Source organism: Phodopus roborovskii, unplaced genomic scaffold (genome assembly GCF_943737965.1).
Source record: "Phodopus roborovskii unplaced genomic scaffold, PHOROB, whole genome shotgun sequence".
Taxonomy (NCBI): domain Eukaryota; kingdom Metazoa; phylum Chordata; class Mammalia; order Rodentia; family Cricetidae; genus Phodopus; species Phodopus roborovskii.
The window spans coordinates 21150600-21176522 of NW_026126514.1; the positions used below are offsets into that span (position 1 = coordinate 21150600).

At 37.5% G+C, this 25923-nt stretch overlaps 1 protein-coding gene across 1 annotated transcript in view; it reads left to right on the forward strand.

Moving 5' to 3' along the window:
* Positions 1-25923, forward strand: part of Mnat1 (MNAT1 component of CDK activating kinase) — a 154852-nt gene that overhangs the window by 65251 nt on the left and 63678 nt on the right. Inside the window, exon 6 of the mRNA XM_051195988.1 lies at positions 6150-6275. Within this exon, the coding sequence (XP_051051945.1) occupies positions 6150-6275 (126 nt within the window). The remainder of the gene's footprint in view (positions 1-6149; positions 6276-25923) is intronic.

The following is a 25923-nucleotide window of genomic DNA, read 5'->3' on the forward strand; positions in this document are numbered from 1 at the left end:
TTTTTTGCTTCTGATATTGATGTCATCATATATATTGCTGAATAGTAAGGCATATCCCTCAACCCCTCATCCCATATAATTTTTATGCTTATAATTCTCTGAGTCAAGAATTTAAGTGGGCATGATAATACACGCTTTTAATCCCAGCACTCAGGAGGCAGAGACAGGTGGATCTCTGTGAGTTCAAGGCCATTCTGGTCCATATAGTGAATTCCAGGACAGCAGGAGCTACATAGTAAGACCCTGTCTCTACAAAACAAACAAAACCAAACCAGAAGACAATGCAAATGGGTATTTGAAATCCTCTCCTCTGTAGTATATTCCCAGGTCTCTATGCTGTCCTTATGGCTTCTATAGTTGGGCATCTTGTCCAGTATCTCAGCTGTAGGAAGGGGAATTCTAGGAGTAAAGAAGTAGGTTGAAAGGCTTGAGCTGGGAAACTGGCCCAGCATATCCACTGATCAGTGAAGGAACCTGCCCCATTTCAGGGGGATGGGTGTAGATTCTACCCTTCGTGGGTCATTTATGATCACTTCTGTAGTAGCTGCTCAAAAAAAAGTATGTGTTTCTAGAATTTGGTATAGTATAAGTTAATTTGACATCCAGCTTCCACTCCAAAGAGTGTTAAGTGATATGATCTTGAAAATGACTTTAATTATAATTTTTATCATATATAATTATTTTTATCGTATATTAATATACCCCATTTTGTATCTGGCCAAATTACATGAAGGATTTAAAGTGATTTATCCTAAGCTATGAATATGCTTGTGGACAAGAAACATTTTTGGACCTTAAAGATGCCTGTCAATGGTTGGGTGTGGTGGCTCACACCTTTAATCCCAGCAGAGGCAGATGAATTTTTGTGCATTCAAGACCAACCTGGTCTACAGAGTGACTTCCAGGACAGATAGGGCTACTGTGTACTTAAAAACAAAAACAAAAACAAACAAAAGCTGTCAAAATGGAGCTCTCTTATATTCCTTTCCCTCCTCTCTCCACCTCCTCCTCCATGTCAACTTTTTTTTCTATATTTATTGTACTTGCAGATGAGAGAGTAACATCATAACTGACATACATATAAATAATATTCAGTAGATTGTTTCTATGTCTTTAGGCTTACTAAAACATTGTCTTTAGAATATTTTCTAAGCTGGTTTTGAATATATTAGTTATGTGCTGAAATATAGTGGCTGCATGTCACGTTTTTGCATGAAAAATAATATATTTGGTTGAAATGTGTACTACTAGAATATTAGTACTTTCTAGCAGTTAGTTCTGTATCCAACTTTGTTAGCAAATAGCAGTAAGTGGCTATGGTCTGAGAAGTGGTTCATGGAATTGATACTTTTTAAATTGATGCTTATTTTAATTCTTTGTGATATTGGTGGCAGCACAAGCTAGAAACTGCTCATCTAGGGTTAAGTTTCTCTGTATTTCCCATTCTTTCTTCATATATTCATTTTCCACCAGGCATTTCTTCCCTGTTGACATGCTCCCAGTCTTAATTGCCATGCTGTTATTCTATGATGGAATAAATGTAAATGTATTTTCCGTTGTACCTTTGTTAAAAAGTATTTTAAGCCATTGACCTGAGGTAAAATAAAAAGTAAGATTATATCTTAAATCAGATGTAGGTGGGATAATAAAGAAAAATCAGAGTAAGAGGATTAATGAGCATTAGACAGGAAGTTCTCATCATGACAGTCTCTCTGGGGCTGGTGAGATGGTCTAGCAAGTAAAGTGCCTGCTACCCAGCCTGACAACCTGAGTTCAATCTTCAGGACCCACGTGGTGGAAGGCAAGAAGTGACCCTCACAAGCTGTCCTTTGACCTCCACAGTGCTCCATGGTATGCACATGTGCACGCACACAAAGTAAATAAGCATGCAGTTTAAAAACCCCTCCCACTTTATATGGTAGAAAGGGAATTTGCTTCTAAACTCTTTGGCATTGTCCAAGCTGGAAGAATGTGTGCTTCAGCCACTGTGGCCATTCTGGAGCGCAGCCTCATCATTAGTTAGGCTTGTGGAGCCTTTCAGTCCTCAGAAGCACTGTGTCTTGCTGCTTGTTGAGCTGCTGTTGGCATCAAGCTCTTCTCAAATGCAGTGAGGCATGAAGTAAGACGTTCTTGCCAGTGTTGTACATTGTGTGTAATCTGGAGTTAATACTGGTTCTCGCGAGTTCCCTCCTCTCACTTCCTGTTTTCTTCACCTGCAAGTCATTACTGCACATATTTTCCTCACTGTTTAGACCATGTAACATAGTGGCTAAATAATTCTTCGTAATTCACTGTATTGATTATTACAATACCGCAGTTGGGCTTTTTAATTTCAACTTTTAAATTTGTCTTTATAGATTTTTTTACTTTTATTAATATTTCAGCCTTTATTAAAATTATTTTTGCTTTTAATCTAACTGAATTAAATTTATTTTATCTTGATTAATTTGTATTAATGAAGTGAAAATGTATTTTTTCAATGTGTTTTCATGTTAGGTTTTTAAAAAAAGGGAAAGCTAGCATTGACGTTTGTAAGTATGTCTAAAAGGCTTCATCTTCCATTTGTTCCCTGGACCATTCTTGTGCAAGGATAACTTATTAGAATTCTTTCTGTTTCTAAGTTTGGTCTTTGTGCCTAAAGTCACTTTGTAACCTTCTGACTGCATTGGCAGCACACTATACTGTATGTTGCAGGCAGGTTTAATGTTACAGTCTGAATGTTTATAGCTTAGCATTTGCCATAATGCTAGCTAAAAAGTCCATTTATTTTAATCCTAACTGTAAATTCAATTTTTTAATAGTTTGGAAAAAGATTTTAAATCAGGTTCTGTGTTATTAAAACTTTTTATATTCCTGTTTGAAAATTCTGTTCCGTTTATGTCTTAAATTTTATGAGTTAATGCTGTTGTCAAATGCAGTAGCTGATTCTTATTAGGAATATTGTTTGCCAGATGGCTTGCTTAAAGTCAGTTAAAATAATCTTTAAAAATGGTCATTATAAAGCTTTTAATGAGTATTACAGGCAGTCTTATTAAAATTTCTTTAAATATTAAACAGTGTGCCTTTAGGCAATTACTGTGGGCTCTGCAGCCTTCCAAGGTGAAGTGTGACGCTCAGAACAGACACGTAATCCCCAACTGAACCTGCATGTTCTATGTTCCCCAGAGCACGCTTCACAAGCTTATTCTACACTGCAGATATGTTTATCATCAGAGCCCTGCTTAATTCTAAACACTCACAAAGGCAGCCAGGCTCCAAACTTTCAGGTGTTCAGTAGAAGTGGTAGGTTTAAAGTAAATTCTCTGGCCCGATACTAAAGTGAGATGCCTAGAATACTTATTTTTATAAAATTTCAGCTATCAAGACATTTAAACATTCAATTCCTTTTAGTGTGAATGAGAAACTAGTATTATAATAAACCAGTCTTGGTTAGCAACTTATTTGAAGTGAGTACACTGTCTTATGTTGAAATTGTTTTAAAAATTATGTGTGTGTGTGTGTGTGTGTGTGTGTGTGTGTGTGTCTTTATATGTGTGGGTTAGCTGCTGAATGTAAGTGCTGGGAACTGAACTTGTGATTCCCTGAAAGAGCAACCAACGAGCACCCTTAACTGTTGAACCATATTTTCATGCTTTTATATGTGGACTTTAGGTTTTTTTTTTTCTTAGAATAAATTTCCATTATATATATTTGCATTCATTTGCTAATATAAATTAGAAGCCAGTGATTTAGTTTTAAAAATGATATATTATCTATGTGTATGTATCTGTATATGAGTATGTGCATGTGAGCACAGGTACTCTCAGAGGTCAGAGAAGGGCTTTGGATCCCTGGAGCTGGAGTTATAGGTTGTTATGAGCAGCCTGGGGAGGTGCTGGGAGCCAAACATAGGTCTTTGGGCTGGACAGATGGCTCAGTCATTAAATGTTAAGGCTCACTCTTGTAAATGGAGAGTTTAGTTCTGAAGTCAGACCCTCAGGATGAACAGCAAGTGCTTTTAAGTATTGAATCATCATCTCTCCAGTCCTTGATAAGACTCTGAAACATCATTTAACTAATTATTGTGCATGTGAGTATATGACGTGTATTTGGGCATGAATGTAGAGTTGGTTTATTTCTTCTGTCTTTATGTGTTCTGGGGTATCAAATTCAGGGCTGCAGACTTTTGGGCAAGCACCTTTACCTGTCCAACTGTCCTCCTAACCTACTGGTTTAAATATTTTAGCCAAGAACATGTTCTTTTTTTCTTTTCAGTTTGTTCACCTGAAAACATATATTAAAAAAAGACATTTTTTTTTTTTTTTTGGGTATTGCCCATGTAAAATCTCCTTTAATGTTATGGATTATTACAGAATGCCTAGTGGAGGTCTAAAATTGTTGCAGGAATGCACAGCAATGCAGTACAAGTGCTGAGTCATCTCTCCAGCCCCTGGTTTTGTTTTCTAAGACAGGACCTCACGCAGTGCAGCCTGGCCTTGTACTCACCATGTAGCGGAGGGTTGGCCTAGAACCCCTGCTTTTCCTATTAGGTATTACAGCCTGTACCACCATACCCTCCATCTTTATTCTCTAAAAATTCTGTTGAATTGACTTACTTGTTATTGCCTCTATGTTGGAAGTTTAAAGCAGTTACTTTTAAGTGTATTAGTTACATTTGTGCCCCCAAATTACTAAAAGGTTTATTTGGAAAGAAAATGAGAGTCTGTAGTAATGTCTGCTTTTATATCATGAGATGGTGACATGGGAGTTTTCTGAGGATTAAATTCTGAGTGATTGATATTTTTATTGTTCAATACCCTGCTTTTTGGTGGGCCTGTGGAGTTGCAGATATGCTGGGCATAGCACTACATCACTGAACTGCGTCCCTTTCTCTGTTTTATACATTCAGATGATCTCAATAAATTACCCTGGCTGGCCTTGCACTTGCTGTGTAGCCTTTGTCAGATAACTTTAATATAAGAAATAGAAAAGTGGTTACCCTTGCGGAGGAGGCATTACACGTGGCCCACAGGGAACTGTAGGCTGACCGGGGAAGAATGGGGCTTGGCCTTGGCGCGAGCCTTGCTGCCCTGTTTGCTGCATCCAGACATCATAGATACTTAGCTGTCAAAAAGCCATAGACCTACCCCAGATAACTTGACAAGTTTTGATGATCCCTCATGGAAGGCCTCACCCTCCCTGCAGAGTGGATGGGGGATGAGGTGGGGGGCAGTTGGGGGCTTGGGAGAATGGGAGGGAGAGGGAACTGGGATTGATAGGTGAAATAGGGTGATTTATAATAAAATATAAAACAAAGGAAAAGGAAAAAAAAAAGAAGGAGTGGTGGGGTTTTGTATTGTTTTGCTTATTTTTATCTTTCTTTCTGGATACAGAATATATACTCCTGATGGGAAGGGTGGAGCTGGAGAGATCCTTTCTGCATGCGTTTCTGGGTTCTTATTTAACTGACACCTCAAAGTCTAGGTATCATTTAGTTTAGACATTTGCTCCACAGCACTTAAGCATGTAAGTGCTTCGTGCTGAGTAGGATAAGTAACAGTCTTCTTATTAAGATAAGTGATTTGCTGCTCAAAATATGGGTGTATACAGATTTGTGTAAACAATCAATGGTCCTGCATAGTATCAATGTATGATATTAAATGTTTATCATTTTGGTACTTGATTAAAATGTGATTTAAAATTTAAAAATAAAGTGTACATGTGGTGATACTTACAATAGTTCCATTGTGCAAAACAGAACAAGGATTATTTGCAAATAGCCTCAGGTGAAATGTAATGGGAAACATTTCAAATGGTCTGAACTCTGGGGTGAAAAGAATGTGTCTCAGATAAACCTCTAAGTTATAGCCATTTCTACTGCTCTTTTCGTGATTTGCTTTCTTTCTTTAATAAATGGGTTGGTAGTTAGATGAAATAGGACCCTATTATATTATCTTTAATGTGGATTTTATAAAACACTTGTTTGTAGGTTATTTTGATTTATGAGTGTATGGCAGCCTTTTCACATTATGGAATGTTAATATTTTGTAAAGTGTTCTACATAAAGTGGATATTTAACTGGCATCAAGTGCATATAGAAGAGACATACTTTGAAAGCCTTTGGATCTTATTCTTTCCGTCTTAAGTTTTGTGCTGAACTTTTCTTGCAGGAGAGCTCTGACCTCCCTGTTGCCCTGCTCTTGGCTCAGCATAAAGACAGATCTACCCAGCTGGACATGCAGCTAGAGAAGCCCAGATCCACGAAGCCAGTGACGTTTTCCACCGGCATTAAAATGGTAAGCCTTATTTTAATTGCTAATTTGAAAGGTAGTTTTTAGGACTATGCTTTTAAATTCTCTAGTAATTTCTACAGCAAAGTGAATGGTTCAGATGTTTAAGAACAGGTATGTTCTAGGCCAAATGTCTGGAACTATGGGCACATATACTATAAGGAAAGTGAAAAGTAATATTTTTCTAAGTATGCAAAACAGATATGATATAGATTGATGTGGTGTTGGTGGCTGTGTGTTACTGGAGACGGGACCTAGGGCATGTACATGCTAGGCAAGTGCTGTTTCACTGAGTTACACTCTAGGTCCCGTTGGTCCTATTTTATTAACTTGTAGTTGTAGGTGAACATTCCTTGTAAACAAAGTGCATAAATATGATTATATAATATATGCCTTATCTGCTGTTACAAAATAGAGCAGCAGATTACTTTATACTTCTGTAGTTTTTTTTCCTACCAAAATATATTTCAGAAATGTATTAAAAGTCATTTGTAGTTTCTATACTCTTTAAGGATAGAGTGATGTGAATTAAAACATTGTTTAAATTTAGCCATCAAAAGTGAGGATATGTTTATGACGTTTTTTGCTGTAGTTTAAGAATTACTAGTTTTTATTTTTATAACTTTAAAAATACATGTATTTATTGTGTGTGTATGTATGTATGTGGTCTGTGTGTTGTGTGTATGTTTATATGTGTGTATCATAGTGCTTATGAGGAGGTCAGGGGACAACTTGTAGGAGTTGATTCTCTCCTTCAGTCATGATGGTTTTGTGGATCAAGTTCAGTCCATCAAGCTTGGCAGTAAGTCACTGAATCATTCACTAGTCTGTGACTTATTTACAATTGTTATACTAATTTTTATGTGCTTTCCACCCAGAGTCTTGAGATGTCGCTATAATAAAATATTATTATATGTCATATATACAACGATTAAGTATATTTTAAAACAGTTTCATTGCAATAACATAAGTATTGCACATGATGAAATTGTAGTTAAAGATTTGGACTGTGGAGTCAAGTTTATCCCCTCATCTGTGAAATGGAAATGGAAATGATGATAAATATTTTATAAATTACCAAGGATGTTAAAGGAGACAATGTGAGACAAATGGTCAACATCGTGCCTGGCTGGTAAATAAAAATAGTGTAATTGTTGTCAGTGATAGCATGAGTTGATTACACAGATGACTATTATTATTTATTCCATTCTGTTGTTATATATTGAGTTGGAATTAGACATGCATTTGAATGTTACTTCTAACCTTATTGGTGCATGACCATGACCAGTTTTCAGCTTTCATTATTCTCATCTATAAAGTTAAGTTGCCTGCTTCTTTACAAGATTGTGCTGCTCACTGAATACTGTGCTCCTTAACTACTGCCTGACATTTATACAGAATTCTGTATGTGAGGAATGAAATTAGCATTCTGCAGTACTCTATAGTAGCTTGTTTTCATAATATAGTCTATATGAAATATAATATATTCTAGTCTAATATTTATTAATAGTTATACAGAATTTTTATATATTCACCATTTTTCTTAAAACATTTCACTTCAAAATAGAAAGTTCTACTAATTAAAACTTACAGATTCATAGTGAAATGATTTTAGTCTCTAATATATGTTATAAATTTTAGCAAATAGAATTTATTTCATCTTGTGCTAGTTACGTTGTTTGTAATTTTCTTTCTTGCACCACCACTGTCTGGGTACTATTTTCCCATGAACATTTCTTTATATTAAGGCCTTTAATCATCTTATTTATTTATTTATTGCTTTGAAATTTAGAAACAAGCTTTATTTAAGATCTGAAATACAATTCCTAAAATATCAATTTTCCAGAAAACTGTGGCTACACAATAATGCATTGCCTTTATCATGTTAGAACATGCATTAGACTCAAATACAAAAACCACTAAACAAATCACCATCCTTCAACAATTTGAACAAAGATAGAATGAATGCCTAAGGAACAGCAAGATGGATTTGCAGAGGATGGGCTGTTTACATCAAGCATCATTAAAAAAAAAAAAACAAAACAAAGCAAAACACAAATGCATGGGATTTCAGGTATATACATTAAGTTGAACTTTTGGCACTAGGAACCAGGGCATCTTATCACGAAGCATTAACATGTATTAGAACACCGTGTAATGTCAAAGAACCACCAGCATTCAAGCACTGTTGTCAACTAGGCAATAAAATGTTCTACTGAATTTCTTCTTTGTCTACTGCATACACTGGTAGCAACTTTGAAATTAGGAAAGGAGCCGGGCACTCTTTATTTCTGTTTACAACAGAACAGGAAACAAACTGAAACATAAGCCCTGTTTTACATCAACAGTTTTAAAGAAAATCAATTGTACAATGAGAGGACTAAACAGAAGTGCTTACAGATACCAGACAATAGTGAGTCGCCAGTAGACCTTCACAGTGCTTTGCGATGGTAACTGAAGCCACTTTGTGATCTCTGGCAGAACAGAGAGGCAGAATTCTTTGCCACCTATTTAAGGAAATCATGCAAATAGCCCAACAATAATGCAAGGCTTTTCTCAGCAAGGGGCATATAGGCCAATATTGCTCCAATTCTCACAAATAATCTGCGACATTGGTGCATCGGGGTGTGCCAGAAGGATTTCGGCTTATTGGGGCCACTCAAACTTGTAGAGCAGCTGAGTGCCTAGCATCACATTGGAATACTCTTTATGCCTCCCACAACTTCATTAACTGCATACTCCTTATTATCAACCTTTCCCTGTGATTTCTTACAGTTGGCATACTCCTCAAGAATGGCATCTACCTTCCTTTTAGCAGGGAGCTGGAACAACTCCTTCTGCCTGGTAACCAAGTCCCAGTCCTCCAGCAGCCATGGTTTTAGCTCTTCAGGAATCTTCACTTTCACTTCCATCCTATTTTTAAATGCCTTCTCACTCTCCACAGTGGGGTCAGCCCGTGCCCTCTTCTTCCGAGGGGGCTGGGGCACTTCACTGGTACTGCCACCATCTCTGTTGCTAGGGGTCTTCTGCTTGTTCTTCCTGGCCTTCCACACAGAACCAGAAGGGTTCTCAGCAGAGCGACCGCCCCATCTTCCTGGGAGGGCTGGTTCAATATGCTTTGGCTCCCCTCATCTTACTTCTCTGCATGTTGCTTCAAGTTGGCTTCTTAAAGCTGCCCTCTTCAGCAGATTGTTGTCCACGAGTTTGAGAAGCCTGCTTTCTGGAACTCATTCAGTTCTGTTTTTATTCCAACCAGCAATCTTCCTTCCTTCCCTTCCAAGGACTCCTAGTAATTTCCCAGATGGAATCTGACAGAACTTCTAGGATGGTCTAGAAAGATGAAGTGGGAATTCAACTCTGTATTCTGCAAATAGGAATGGTTCTGCAACCAGGGTCAGATCTCCTGATCTTTACTGTATAGCAAACTTAACTTTCTGATGATGACCTGAAAGGAGAATCCAGTTCTTTCCAGCTGCTGACGAGTGATCACTGCTGCTCCTCCAACCATAGTCTAATCGTCATATTTAAATTGTCAGTTTACCTTTCTTCTTTCTATCCTCTATACATATCAACTAATAAGCATTCTGTAACTCCTGTTTGGAGGCTACTTTGTTGAATAGATGGACAAGGAATAGAAGAATAGACAGTTGATCAGAATTGTACCAAAGTCTATCTTAAAATCATCAAAACTCTTAGTGAATATTCATCACTTTGACATTGTGGTGAATGAATATTTTTTTTTCACCCTTAAGTTAGTTCATACATATTGCTTTAAAAAATATTTAAAGTAACAAGTTGGGGTGGGTGATGGCTCAGTTGGCACAAGTGCTTGCCATACAAGCATGCAGTTCTGAGTTCAACTCTCAAAATCCATGCAAACAAACAAACAAAAACAACAAACAAAAAAAAAACCTAGGCATGATGTGGTGTACTTGTGATCCCAGTACTGGATAGGCAGAAACAAGTATAACCTTTGCCTTGCTGGATAGCCAGCCTAGCCTAGTTAGTGAGCCACAGTCTTAAAACAAAGTTGGATAGCTCTTGTGCAATGATGCCAGAGATTGTCTCCTGGTTTCTACATGATGCATTCACACCTGCATCCAAACCAACTATCTAATGTCATGTCAAGGAGCTATAGAAGTAGCAGTCATAGAATTGTGTAAACCAGGGCTAGCTGAGAGGTTGTAGTACTCGCTGAGCATTACTCTCAAGCACTACATAAAACTGGGCTCAGTAATGCTCACCAGCAATCCCAACACTGGAGTAAAGGCAGGAAGGTCAGAAATGCAAGGGCATCCTTGACTCCTTAGTGAGTTGGAGGCCAGCCTGAACTACATGAGATCTTACCTCCATGATGCAACAAAAACACATGTGTAACATAGTTTTGTCTTTGGAATTGCTTCTCTGAGATGAATTCTAGAGACAGAACACAACCATTTAGAACAAGGTGTACTTTGCTTATGCTGAATTAGTCAGTTCTTTAATGAAGTGTGTAAGAACTTGGCACATGAAAAAAAATCTACTCTCCCATGTTTCCACCCCCACAGTGGAAAGCTTAAGAGGATGGGGTTTGCAGCTTTTTGGTTGACATTTATCATTTTTATCGTCATATGCTCATGAGTATTTCAAAGTTGTTCTTGAGGACATATAATATTGGGGTGGCAGAAGTTAGCCAAAAAAAAAAAAAAAAAAAAAAAAAAGACTAGCCCAGCCATTTCTCAACTCTCATCCAGCTACTTTTTCCAACTCTTAAAACTGCCTTCTTGGTGTGTTGAGATGCATGCTAGTTCCTAGATTATAAATGTCTTGTGGGAGGAAGCTTCCTATTTAACCGAGTTTCATATAGTCATGAATACGTAGTACCTGAATATCTTTAAGTATTCATGGTCAGTTTTAAACATACAAATGAAGGTGATAGTAATGATCCTTATGTAGTGTAAAGAAAACAATATTAACCAGAAAGTAGTGTTTAAACTTTGAATTGTGAGACATGATAGTAAAGGGAAAGAAAGTGGATATGTAGACAGATGAAATAGAACAAATTCTTTGCCTCTCTTAGTAGATGTCCATCCAAAGCTAAAGTATTGGCATTCTGTTCTGAGTTTCTTTCCTATCCTGAGTTATGTTAGTTTTACATTCTTGCTGATATTCAGTATCATGAGTTTAAAATGTATCTTAGCTGTGTTGAATAGGTATTAGTGACATCTCAATATGGTTTTGAGATTTTTCCCCAAGTTTAATATGTATCATCGCTTTGCATATTTATTTTCCATTATTATTCATTTTGTGATTATATATGCACATATTACTTGTTTTTATGGGTTGCAATATGATTATTTGAGTAGAATTACTAATTCAGAACAAGTGATATTTCCCTTCCTTAAATGTTTATCGTTTCTTGTCTTGGGAACATTCAGAGTCCATTCTACCTGTAGTTTTGTTCTCTGCTAAAGTTTGAATGCATACAGTAGAACATTAGAAATTGTTCTTTTCCCCCAGCTTGTTCTGTACCCGTTAACCCCCTTCTCCCCACTCCTCTCTTCTGTCGCTACTTAGCCACTGTCTGCATCTATGGAATCAGCTACATAATATCCCCTCATTTCATTCATGCTGCTGAGAGACGGAATTCCATTTATTTTTACAGCTGAATATATACCCCATTTCCTTTTCTCCATTGTTCTCTTGGTGGACACTGTGGCTGCCAGGGCCATAGTGAATAGCGCGGTAGTAAACAGAGGCTGCAGAGACGCACGTTCTCTTTGATGTACTCATCTTCTCACCTTTGGGTACTTTTCCCAGTAGAAGTCATTGCTGTGTCAAATAGTGGTTCTGGTTATAGTGTTTTGAGGAGCCATCCTAGTGCTTTTGATAGTGGCTGTGCTGGTTTTTACCCTCACCAGTTGTGTCTGAGAAGCTGCCTTCTTTGCACCTGCCCAGCACTTGTCACTGAGTGGTAGCTACTCTTTGTGGGGTGCTGACATCTCACTGTGGGTTTGATTTGTGCGCCTGTGGTTAGTGCTGCTGAGCACTTCTCATTTACTTGTTGTTATTTGTATGTTTTAAAGAAATATCTGTTTGTATCATCTCCCCTTTTCTAATCAGATTATCTACTGTTGTTGGTAGGTTTTTCTCTGTTGGCTCTTTACTCTTTTGGGGGGGGGGGGGGCTGCCGCCGAGCTTCCAAGTAAGTACACTGAGGCTTATTCTCTCTTATGAATGCCCAGCCTTAGCTTGGCTTGTTTCTAGCCAGCTTTTCTTAACTTAAATTATCCTGTCTAGCTTTTGCCTCTGGGCTTTTATCTTTCTCTAGTCTATATACCTTTCTTTACTTCTTACTCTGTGGCTGGCTGTGTAGCTGGGTGGCTGGCCCCTTGTGTCCTCTCTCCTTTTCTCGTTGCTTGATCTTGCTCCTCCCAGATTTCTCCTCCACTTTATTCTCTCTGCCTGCCAGCCCCACCCTATCCTTTCTCCTGCCTTGCTATTGACCTTACAGCTGTTTATTGGGTCAATCAAGTGTTTAGGCAGGCAAAGAATCACAGCTTCACAGAGTTAAACAAATGCAACATAAAATAATGCAACACATCTGAAATATTCTGTAGCAATCTACTACTGTTTTTCACTGTTGGGTTTCTTATATTGCAAATATTAATCCCATGCTGGATGGATAGATTGAAGATAGTTTTTCTTCCATTCTATATCTGCTGTCGGTTTGTATTTGGTTTTGCCTTTCTAGTTCCTTACTTATTAGTTTTGTTGTTTTTTGAGACAAGATTTCCCAGTGTAGCCCTGGCTCTCTGTAGACCAGATTGGCCTTGAAGTCAGAGATCACTTATAGCCCTGGTTGTTCTGGAACTCTCTCTGTAGGGCTGGGCTCAAACTCACAGAGATCCACCTGCCTCTATCTCCCCAGTACTGAGATTGTGTGGCTCTTACTCTGCAATTTTTATTGCCTCTAAGATATCTTCCTTAATGCCTTGTCCATCATGTTTTTCTAACCATTTCTTGCATTTGCTTTGGGATCTGCTGTTGCTGTGTGCATAGATTTATTAATTTATTTTTTTCTGTCATTCTCAGCTACCTAGTGAACTCAGGGTCAGCCTGGTTCCTGAGAAGGCTAGAAGAAGATTCCCTAAAACTGGAGTTGCAGGTGGTTGTTGTTTAGCCACTCTGATTGGGGGTATGAACCTGGAGAACAGGGCCCGAAAACAAGGCAGAGTAAAGGCTTATGTCATAGTCAACTTTATTCAGAGCATCACACATTTTATACCCTGAGGGTTAAGAAGAGTCACCAGAGTAAAGCATAGAATCACAAGAACAAGCCACATGTGGCAAAACCATGCTTTTCCGTAGAGGCATATGGACAAATAACAATAGCTAGCTGTATTGAGTAGTCTGAAGTGAACTCACTCCTATTCACTCTATATGGGAGGGACTCGAAAGCACATCCCAAGAACAACCCATGTTATGGAGGAATCGAGGTGATAAGACTTGTTTGCCCTGGAGTTTTCTCACAAGGTCTCAGAAGTCTCCTCACACAGCTTCATTCATGGGCCATGTTCCCACAGTTGTGGGCTGAGAACAGAACCCAGGTTCCCTGGGAAAGCACTGAGCTATGTTTCTACCCCACCAATTTTAATTAAGGTTTTTTTTTTAATGTGTGCATGTTCATGAGACATATCTACAGCCCCCATAGGGCTTCAACTTTTATAATTTTTGTCATGTGTTTGAGGTTTCGGCATAAACAGGCAATTAAAAGTCTCATTATATTTAGATGTGGAGCCTAAAGTCATCTAATTTGATTGCCTTTTTCAAGTTTTCAGAGCCATGTGATTCAGTAATCTCTCTTTGAGGAGGGAAAATTTCATCATCTTTACGAGTAAGAAATGGAAATACAACCAAGTTATGTTTTAGCACATGGTGTTTTGGTTCATAGTGTGAAAGCATTTTGTACTATTGCTTTAATTCTCCTTTTTCCTGCCTTATAGTATTTTGTAATCATGGGGTCATTTTTCTATATATATATATATATATATATATATATATATATATATGTGTGTGTGTGTGTGTGTGTGTGTGTGTGTGTGTGTCAGATAATAATAAAGTTTATCATCAGCAAGTAAAAAATGTATAAAAAATAGGGTTGATAATGATCAGAAGTATTAGTTTTCCTTCCTTCTTTCCTTCCTTCCTTCCTTCCTTCCTTCCTTCCTTCCTTCCTTCCTTCCTTCTTTCCTTCCTTCCTTCCTTCTTTCCTTCCTTCTGAGACAGAGTTTCTCTGTGTAGCCTTGGCTGTCCTGGAACTGGTTTTGTAGATCAGGCTGGCCTTGAACTCACAGAGATATGACTGCCTCTGCCTCCCGAATACTAGAATTAAAGGTGTGCGCCACCACCACCTGGCTTGTATTAGCTTTTCTTAAAGGTCTGTATGATGTTGATTAAATGTTTTCTTTTTAATAAACACTGAATGAAAAAAATTTTAATAGTAGTAAGATATCATAGTATATTTAGCAATGCATTAGGAAATGTGTATTCCTTCAGGTGTTTATGCCAATAACCATTTCATTGGACTATGTCATTGCCAAGTGATGTCTAGAACTCCAGTTCCCAGCTGGTCCTTTAAAAGTGTTACTATGAACATTAGGCAGGCAAAAGCAAGAAGGAAAGGTGACAGATGGCAGAGAAATAAAACAGTAAATTTCTACAGCCTTGTTTGTTTTGGCTAGTGTTTCTCCTAAGCACATGGAAATACTTTGCGCATTTGAGACTTGTGAGCTTCTCATGTGCTATTCTGGAGAAACAGCAAATCATTCGTATAACAGAAACACAATCAGATTATTCGGCTGCAACTTTTCATTCCTGGGGCTTCCTTTGTCGTAAGAACATACATTTCTTCTTTCACATCATATTTTTGATAATATGTTTTTAGCATCAAAAGCATGAATTTAAATTGGGTAGTGCAGTTAATATAAATAAATGAAGGTTTTTATTAACGCTTCCTTGTTATCCATAGTCTTCTGCTATAAAAATAGATGTTATTAATGGGAAGAGACTTAACTGTAGTGAGGTGTTTGCAACTGCCTGTGCTCCTAGATTTCTTGTATGTTCTTTGTGTTAATAAATTTTAAGACTAAAGAGCATGTTCTAGTATTACAGATACATTCACTAAGCACAAGATATGACGAAAGTACAAGCCTTTAGATTGTTTAATTATGATTTATTTAGCAGAGTGCCTCTTGTGTTGAGTTTGAGAGAGACGAGTAAAGACTTGATCCAGGAAGTACCATCCCTCCCTGAACTGTGTTATATGTATGGTAGTAGGTCCTGCGTAGCCGTGCCACACTTAGCTCTTCTTAGTGAAGATAATTGGAATTGACAAGAATCTGTTAAATAATTTTTTAATTTCCATATTAATTTTACTTTAGAGATTATAGGCATAGATGTAATTAGAATTTCTGATACAAGACCTGTGTTCCTTGAAATGGTAAGTGATGTTGTTGTACACTTTTTCTTGGCTATTTCGAGTTCCAGACAAGTCCCACTACCCTTTTATAAAAGGTTATCAAGCTACTAGTGAGTCGTGCCTTTCTCACAGGGGCATTTGAGTTGAGAATGGGAAGTAGTGGAGAGTAGTTATAACCCTCTTTTATTCTAATTTAATGATACAAGCAAGAGAACCCCAACTCCCATTTATAGAAGATAGAGTTGTGATGGCCATAAGGGCTTCAATGTCACATTGGATGGGTTCAGATTCTGGTCCTGTGAGTTAATTCCTTTGGAACTTGGACAGATAACCATCTTTAGAACATACATCACAATGTGGTATTTACAAGACTAAAATAACATACTGAAGTGTTCAGAGAGGATCCTTGGATAATTTTAGATGCTGTCAATTACAAGGTAAACTGTTTCCCATATTTAACTTCACAGTTTTTCTGTAAAGATTAGCGTTAAAAAAAAAAAAAAACTAACAAAACTTACAACAGAGTATCAAAGCAAGAGAGTGACTAGATGAATAACTCCATGCATAAGATCCATCTTACACTTGTATACAGGCGTTTTGTTGTTTGGGCATGGGCATACTGCAGAAAGCTGTCATTTTTGAGTCAGATGAACCTGACACTGTTAACAGAGATTCATGCTGATTATATTGCCTCTTGTAACTCAAAGAAAGATGATTGTGAACACATGAATCTATTTCAGAATGAGTAGCATTTATTGGGGCTTGACAGAGATGGATCTTGTGGGACAGCTTCATCTCTTGAGCAGAGAAGAAATACAGGCATTTATGAAGTCTTGTCAACATGAGTGTGAGGAATAAACATTGGACATGATCCTCATCTGTTTACTCTTAGTGCTGCCCAGATTCTCACTCTGTATGATATTATTACTGCTACTGATATGAATAGAGTGGAGCGTGTTCAAAGTCTACAGAAAGAAGACAGTTCTTTTGTTGGAGATAGTTGAGGAGAAATCGACACAAGATTCTCATATTCTGTGGTGGCAACTTTGGCAAGCTCGATGCTATTCATGTGGGAAAGAAAGGTGATGGACTTTGTTTTGTCCCATATGAATTTTGACAATGGACTTGGGAGTGGACTGGGACCTGAATCTCATGCTTGCCAGATCTATTGTTGCTCAAGATTCCTGATGATAAGTAGTCAGTTGCCCCAAATGAATTCTGACTTATTTGGTTGGTGATTTTATGAACTACAGTTGATGTCAGGTGGACTCAATGAAAGGCTGGAGACGTTTCCAGCTGTATGCTATTCATGGTTTTGGCCTCCTAAAAGATAACCGGAAGCTTCATTGGATTGGTAGGGAAAGGCTGAGCAGTTTTGTGTTAGCGTGTCATGATGAAGAGACTGGAGGTTTTGCAGAAAGGCCAGGAGGTGTGGTGGTTGCTCTTCATATATTATTTGGCTTTCTGTATTGGAGTTAGTTAGCCCTGTTAGTGCTATCTTTTGAATGCTTGGAGAAGTGTTTCAGAGGAGGATAGTCTATACTCTTCTGAGCTGGATTCAAAGATGGAAAGGATGCTTACTATATACTTGGGAGTGCTTATCAAACCTGGAGGTGACTATTGTTAATATTTTTTGTATCATGCTAACCTAGTGATAAATTGTGTAATTATACGTATTGTGAAATACTTACTTCTGCAGTGTTCTTGTCTGTACATAAGTTTATGTTTCTCTTTTCTTTTCCTTCTCTCTCTCTCTCTCTCTCTCTCTCTCTCTCTCTTTCTCTCTCTCTCTCTCTCTCTCTCTTCCTTTTTGGTTTTTCGAGACAGTATTTCTCTGTGTAGCCCTTGTTGTCTAGGAACTTGCTTTGTAGAATAGGCTGGCCTTGAACTCAAGAGATCCTCCTGCCTCCTAAGTGCTGGTAATAAAGGTGTGTGCTGCCACCACCCATCCACCCATCAAAGTCTATGTTTCTGATATCTCCAATATAGCAAATTTAAGAGCTAGTGTTTCGTTGATGCCTCCCCCTGTCCTGTTGACCTGCAACAAGGTGATGGAAAATGATTTTTGTTAACAGTGTTAACTGATACCAGTTAAACTCATGATTTAAGTAAAAGGTACACAAAATTAAAAGAAAAAAAACAAAAAACAAAAAACAAAAAACAAAAAACAAAAACCTACCAAAACTTGAATATAGAGTGTGCCAGAATTTCCAGTCCTTTAGAAAGGTGAGGGGAAGGAGAACCAGTTGTTCTAAGTTGTAAATGGGCTAACTTTAAATAATACCTTTTATAAACTGTTCACAAGTCATTAAAGGGATGATATAAGTAATAATCATATTTTATAGATAATTGGAATTCCAAAAGTAGTTCTCTTTTTAATGTGTTGTGGGACTTTGTGCTAAGCAGATATGGTCTGGTTAGATGCATTGGTCTGGTAATCCATGGGATTGCTGAAAAGGAAAACCCTGAGTGCAGAGTTTGTCAAGACCTGGGATGAACTCAGGCTCTAGAAACAGTCCTTTTCTAGTCAGAGAGGCTGCATAAGCGCTGGTCCTCTCGTCCTTTGTGTGGTAGTGGTGACTGATGCCATGTGTGGTAGTGGTGACTGATGCCAATGCAAGGACACATGTATCTGTTGTAAAAATCCTGTCTTATGAAACAGGAAATCTAGGTCCTCTTTTGTGAGACACTGGTTTTATGCATTAATGAGATATGGAGAGGATGCTTGTTATGCTTGCTGTGTTGATGATTGCCTGCAAGTGGTGGGTTACTGAATGACAGTATGAAAGATCCTCCGCGATGCAGACGATGCTGATAAGAAAGGGCATTTTGTAGGTACACTGACAGTGCTGAATCATATTGTATTTGATTTCTTAAATATGTTTATAAGTAAAACTGACACCTAAAAATAGTTCCTGTTCATCCTTGTTCACAGCATACAGTTCAAGATATAGGATGACCTTTTGGAGTGCATAGATCTTGCCCTCCATTTCTCTCTCTCTCTCTCTCTCTCTCTCTCTCTCTCTCTCTCTCTCTCTCTCTCTCTGTGTGTGTGTGTGTGTGTGTGTGTATGTGTGTTCTGGTACATTCACCCTTGTGTGTACTTGTGAAGGTCAGAGGTAGATGAAGGGCATCTTCCTCTATTTCTCTCTACCTGTCTTTGAGAGTCTGTCACTGAAATGCTTTTAGAAGACCAGTGAGTGATTTGAGATTAAAAACAATAACAAACAAACCTTACTTTCTTAAGTACAGCTCCATAAGCTTAGGTTTTTATTAGTGATTTTATCTTTACCTTGTTAAAGACAACAAGGGATGTAGTTATTCTAAGATCTGAGGATTAAAAGTAGTATTGTTTCTGAGTACATGCTAATAAGACTAATTTTTACAACTTTTAGTACATAAGCTTTGTGTGCTAGCTTTTATTCTCAGTGCAAAATGAATCTTAATATGCCCTGCAATTAGTGACAAATAAGAAACTGTAATTAAGGGACTATCTGTTTGTTTAAGAGCTTTCGAAGGCTGTAAAAAGATTATATTTGGCTATATGTGAAGGATAAATGTTGTGAAATAATGCCCCTCAGTTCCCCTTTATAATAAATCTCAGCTGTGTGTTCTGCGAAAGGGCTCATTGCCAAAAAGAACAGGTTCAACTTGTCTGTGAGGATTTGCACCACAGCGAAGCATACAACTGCTTTGTGGAGGTCACAGTAGAGGTCAAAGATTTGTGCAGTGGAGTAAAAGTGGGTTCCAAATGCTGGAGATCCTAGTGTTGCTTGCTGTGTAAAAATAAGACATTAAAAGCATAGTTAGATCATAAAAGTAAACACCAGATACAGTTCTCCCTGTGTTCCCGAATGAATTTAAAGTAACTTCATCAGCGCTTTGTACCAGAATAGTTTTGAAGATCTCATAATAGTTTTATCATCATTTCCCTGATGCAGAAAATTATTTTATTTGGTAGTTCTGAATGTTTGGTGGGGAAGGATAGCCTTGTATAAAAATAAAGTGCAGGTGTAGGAGTTTCTTATATTGAGGGCAGGGGAGTGTGGATGATTTCCTGCAAGGTCAGACGTTGTGAGAAGGTAAGGAGGTGTATCCCTTCATTAAATCCTGTTTTTCCTGATTTTAATATGATCAGAGAGGTCCCAATTTAACAACAGTAGCAAAGGAAATGTTGTTGTGTGTTACTACTGTAATTCTTTCCCCAAGTGTCTATCTGCCTGCCTGCCTGCCTGCCTGCCTGCCTGTCTCAACTTTTAGAAGAGACAATTCAAAAATAGTCTTTGGAGAGATGGTGAGAGCCAGACAAGGAAACTTTGGGTTTAATACAAGGATTCCAAAAAACTATAAAAGGGAATAAGTAGATGCAGAATTTACCTCAACTGTGTTTTGCCTAAAGTTATATCAGATTACTTTTTCTTGTTTTGTTGGTGACCATGTTTATTTTCAGTGGTGATTACAGCAAAGCAACAGGCAGCCGTTGCTGTTGGTGGGAGATTAAGTGGTAATCTGTAGAATGTGTTTCAGCAAAGGCAGCTGACTGGTGGCAGCATCTGTCCTAGCAACTGGTCCTATGTTAGTAGTACTTACCAGCGTTAAATACCAAGCTGTAAAACTGACAAGTGCTTGGAAGTTAGATTCTCCCTTGTCCTTTAGGATACTGTTTTACAAAGTGTATCTCTTTGATTTACTTTCTTTCTTCTTTTGATAAAAGGAAGACTATAGAATAAAGTTAGTTTTTATCCCTCCTGAATTAAAACAAAAAGAAAAAATACTTAAAGCAAACTATGTGATAGTCTAGATACTTTTGCATTTGTGGGACCAACACTTATACTGATTGATACATATGTTCTTAGATGAAAAAAGTCTAAAAGGACTGTGGCAATTATTTGTTGCTGTTTTCCTTTTTAAAATTTTATTTTTTTTTTTAAAACTTATTCTTAGTTTTTAATGCTGTTTTTGCCTGTTTGTATGTCTATGTGAGGGTGTTGGACCTGGAGTTGCAGACAGTTGTAAGCTGCCATCTGGGTGCTTGTAATTGAACCCAGAGTTCTCCGAAAGAGCAGTCTGTGCTTTTAACCACTGAGCCCCTGTGTTGTTTTTCTAATCCATAGAGTGAACATGTAGCACCGTCAAAGGCATAATGAAACTCAGTAAGGTAGTTTACTTCAACATCGCTAAGAATTATTCTTTTTAGTTGAAATAGTCTTTCTGATCACATTTTAAAGTGTATACAGTTTATAATGGTAGGAAAATAAGCCATCAATTTGTGTGTTATTTGAAGAGGAGATTGTTTTGCTTATTATGAAAAGAAAACTGAACATCTAAGAAAAAATATATATAAAGACCAGAGTTCGTATGTCAGTAAGATGCAATTTGTCTAAATGTTTTTCACAAAATGATTGTACCTATCTTCTGCAAATGACATTTTAGCAAACTAATATACCTTTCATTTAAAAAGAGTCTATATATTAATATGTAATTAAATATTTATACTTTATGATGATTGGCTATAAATCCATATTGTTGCATATTGGTTTGTACATGTTGATAAATACTTGAAAGCAGAGTCAGTTATGGTGATACACAGTATATTACAGTGTCACATTACCTGCAGTTTGCTAAATACTTGATAAATGAATTAAAATATTCCTCTGGTAATGAACAACTTAAAACCTGGATAGAGGCCTAGGGAGATGGCTCAACAGTTAAGAGCACTGGATGCTCCTGCACGGGACCTGGGTTCAATTCCTAGCACCCAAATAGTAGCTTATAACTATCTGTGTACTTCAGTTCCAGAGGGTCTAACACCCTCTCCTGGCCTCCATGACCGCCAGACATACACACAGTGCACATTAAAACCAAAAGCAAGAAAACTTAAAAAAAAAAAAAAAAAAACACTCTTGGGTGGGGCATTAGGGTTTTTTTTTTGGGGGGGGGTGCCATGATATAACACCTAACAAAGAAATTTTTACAGTAGTTATTCATTCTGTAGTTCAAAGACCTTAACTAAACCAAGAGATTTGTCATACACCATTTGGGAAGGGACAGCAGAGAACTGGTGGGGCCGTCATGAAACACCTGTTCATTCCTGAAATAAACATTCCTAATATGTATCAAGCACTGTACTAGGTAAAGGATATGTATGATTTGATATTTATAGCTTTCTGTTACGTTTTTCACTGATCTGTCTTTGTTTTGCTTACATAATATTCCATTTAGATGACTTTGCATAAACCAATTTTATATTTTATTGCAATCAGAAATGTAGACATGTGTATAAGTTGTCATAATCATTGGTTACTAGTTAACTTTCAGTACCAAGATAAGAATTCTTTCTTAAAAATTACTTTTATAGGGACTTAAACCAGCTAAAATGTTGTCTGCTTAAAAAGCTGATTTTGAAATTTCTGGCAAATACTGTTTTTCTTACAATTAACACGTCTTTTTAAGGAAACAGGCTTTTGTATCACCAGATAGTCTCCCTTGATGCTTTTCTTTTCTGGTCTTTTTATAGAAACAAACATGATTTGCCGGACGCTATGTCCTCTTGGCAACAAATTATAGTCCAGCAGTAAGACAAGCATCAGAGAAAGAATTAAAAACAGTTCTCTCAACACTGTGTCGTTTGCTAATGCCCAAGGAAAAATAAACCTCAAATAACACAAACAAAGTAAATGAATTCCTTGGGTTTTTCCTCTCCTCCCTCTCTCCCCTTTTGAGATGAAGTCTTCCTATGTAGCCCTGAACTCTATAGTGACAGGCTTACCGTGACCCTCCTACCCTGATTTCTAAATGTTCAGACTACAGGTATGTACCACCTAATCTTTTCACTTCAAATAAATTGCTTTTTAATTTTGAAACCTTTTTTTTCCTTTTTTTTTTTTTTTTTTTTGCAGTAGTTTATCTTGGTATACCAACAAATGTCTGAAAGTAAAATTGAAGTATTATTAAAGAACATTTTCTTATGTTTTTCCTTGTGAGCCTAGCCTAGCCTTTGGTTGTAAGCTAAGCCATCTCTCCAGCCCTTAAAGAACATTTTCCATGTTGTGTTTGAACACTAAATGATGAGTTTTTGAGAGTGGACATTTCAAATGAATTTGTATAACCAAGGAATTCCCCTTTAGTGGGCAGATTGTGATGATGTTTCAGAGACAGTTTGCAAGAACCTTTTTAAAGTCTTGTCTTACCCAAGATAGAATATGTATAGCTCTTTAGGATAGGACCATTCGATCGATAACAATGAACAAGGTTTAAATGCAACTTGATAAGTTAGAAATTCTTTGATATGAGCATTACCATTGCCTGTTTTAAGAAAGAAACATTCTGGGTTGGTGGCAAACATGTTTTGAAGGATGAAGAGAAATCATAAAGGCTGATTCTAGGATTGCCATCATTAGAATGCTTTAAAAGTTATATTTTTGAAATTATATTCTACTCATCTTAAAACAGTTGTGTGTTGATTTTAGTAGAGTTTTGGGAAATACAGAAATGAGTGTTTGTCTCCCCCCCCCCTTTGAGTGTTTCTTTAATATATATGAACCAGACATACATTAAGTTGGAGGAAAATCCTGTTTATTTTTTTGATACATGGGCAGGCAGTGGCTGATTTCTCCTTAGTGGTCATGGATTCCTAGCAGACTACCTTGCTGTCTCAGTCTCCCCCCACCCACATTACAGGCAATGGTAATGATTCTAATGAGACTTAGAGAATTTCAGTGGTTTTCCTCAGTTCATTGAGTTTCGGGGGGGGGGGACACCAGCATAGGGGCATAGTTACCTCTTAGCCTTTAGACCCCTGCCCTTCTCTTGTCCTTTGACAGTCACTGTAAAATTTGAAAAATAACAAGGAAAAGCCATCTCTGTGTGCCTGTCCAGGACGGGGGACAAACTGTACCTACCATGAAACAATGTTTTACCAGGAAGTTATTACCCTGCAGCTGTTTCAGTGATGACAGGCTGACATCACCCTGGAGTGACCGGAACAGCAAAGTACAGAAATTACTCTGCTTGTTCCAAAAATAAATTGAAAATACCTGCACTACCACAGAAATGTGACTCTAAATAGCCAATTTGTAGACAGTGCCAGGCATATTCTTTAAGTTTGTTTGCTTCTTAAAACATTAAAAAAAATCCATACCAATACATATATGCATATATACATACGCACATGTTTAATTTATTAGGACACTTACCAAAATAGAAACTACAGAAGTACCTTATTTGATTTTCTCAAAGACTTCTTCTGGATCTTGTCTCTGGAAGTAGCCCTAGAATTGCGGTGACTCAAGGCCAGGAGAGTGAAAGGTTCCGAATCCAGTTTCAATAGCAATGCAATATTCTGTGCAGAATTTGATAAATTTACCATTGTGAGACGAGCTACTCTTTGGAAACCTCCACTGCTGTTGTTCTTTCCTGTGTTATTTAAATGACCTTAAGAAATACAAATAGAAACAATTTCCTTATAATATGATTCCCTGAAATTAAAAACTCCACAAGGCGGAAGCTGAATTGTACATATACATATGCATACATATGGTTTATGTATATGTGATGTCCATGAATGGTTGTATGTGGAGGCATGTTTGCCTGCACACATGTGTATGTGTGCATGTGTGTGTAAGGGTCTGCAGTTGATATCAAGTGCTTTCCTTGACTACTTTCTATTTCACATATTAGTCAAGGCTCTCAGCTGAACCCAGAGACCTGGAATCTCCTGCCTCTGACCCCCATGCTGGGATTACATGTGGTCACCTAACTCACCTTGCATTCGTGTGAGTGCTGAGGAGCCAAGCTCTGGCCCTGCACAGTTGCACACTTGGGTTCTAATCTGGATCTTACAGGAGAAATGGATGGTGTATTCAGACAAGTAAGAATAAATTGTATTGTTGAGTATATGGTTTGTATCCATCTATCCATCTCTAAGAGTAGTGATTAAACATCTACTCTAGGTTGCTAGGTTTTCTGTGGCTCTTCTCACTCAATTTTTATCTCCATATTTATTATATGGCAGCAATAATAAAAATGGAAAGGATCTTAGTTTTGTGGGGTTTGGTGTTTTTTGTTTTTGTTTTTTGGGTTTGTTTTTTTTGAAGCCAATAGAATGTACCTGAATTACTTAATGTTAGGTTTAAAATTTTTTTTTTGTGATTTTATTAATTTTAAAACTACATCTGTGTGTGTGTATATGAACATGTGTGCAGGTGATTGCAGGTGCCCTCAGAGGTCAGCGGCAACAGATGTTCTGGAGTTGAAGTTGCTAGGCTGTTGTGAACTTTACAGTGTCTGTGCTGGGAACCAAATCAGGTCCTCTGTGAGAACAGTGTGCACTTTCCTGGCCAGAGCCATCTGTTCTGCTGCTTACCTTTTTAAAGAGTTACATCGTGGTGTGTGTGTGTTGGATTGAGGGTGTACACTGAATCCAGAATAGGATATCGGATCCCATTGATAGAGTTACAGGCTGTTGTAAACTGCCTGAGATGGGTGGGTCCTGAGAGTTGAATTTGGGCCTTTGGAGGAGCTGCAGGTCTTCCCAGCCCAGAGCCATCTCTGCGGCCCCAGTGTATCAACCCTATTCCTCTTACAGTCTTATTTGTTCTTTGACTTTGTTCATTGCTTTGATGCTGATGATAGCATAGTCTCTTTTGGGATTATTTTGTAATTTTGGCTGTCTTTACTGAACACTCTACCTAGATTTTTTTTTTCTATTTGTTTTCCTGTTTTTCATTTTCTTTTTTATTTAATTTTTTTTTTCATTTTACATACCAAACCCTGTTCCCCCTCCCTCCTCTTCTCCTGCCCCCCCCCACCACATGCACTCCTCAGAGGGGGCCTATCTGGATTTTTAAATAGAAATATTGAATTGATTTGACTGCTTTTAACACTTAAAAAGTACAATTCTATTGTGCTATAATGCAATCATTTAATTTTATGACTTAATAATTTTTTAATTAGTTTGTAGACTGTCACAATCATTCAAGTCGATTTAGATGATTTTCATTACTTTAAGAAAGTAACTTAGACCCATTTGGAGTCATAATACAGTCAGTGTTCCTATCCTGTAGCAGTGACTCATGTGCATTTTGTCTCTGCAGTTTTGTACTTTCTGGACATTGCATATACATAAAAGCTGTTATAGTATGCTGTCTTGTAGTTTGTTCATGTTGAAGCATATATCAATGCTTTATTACTTAA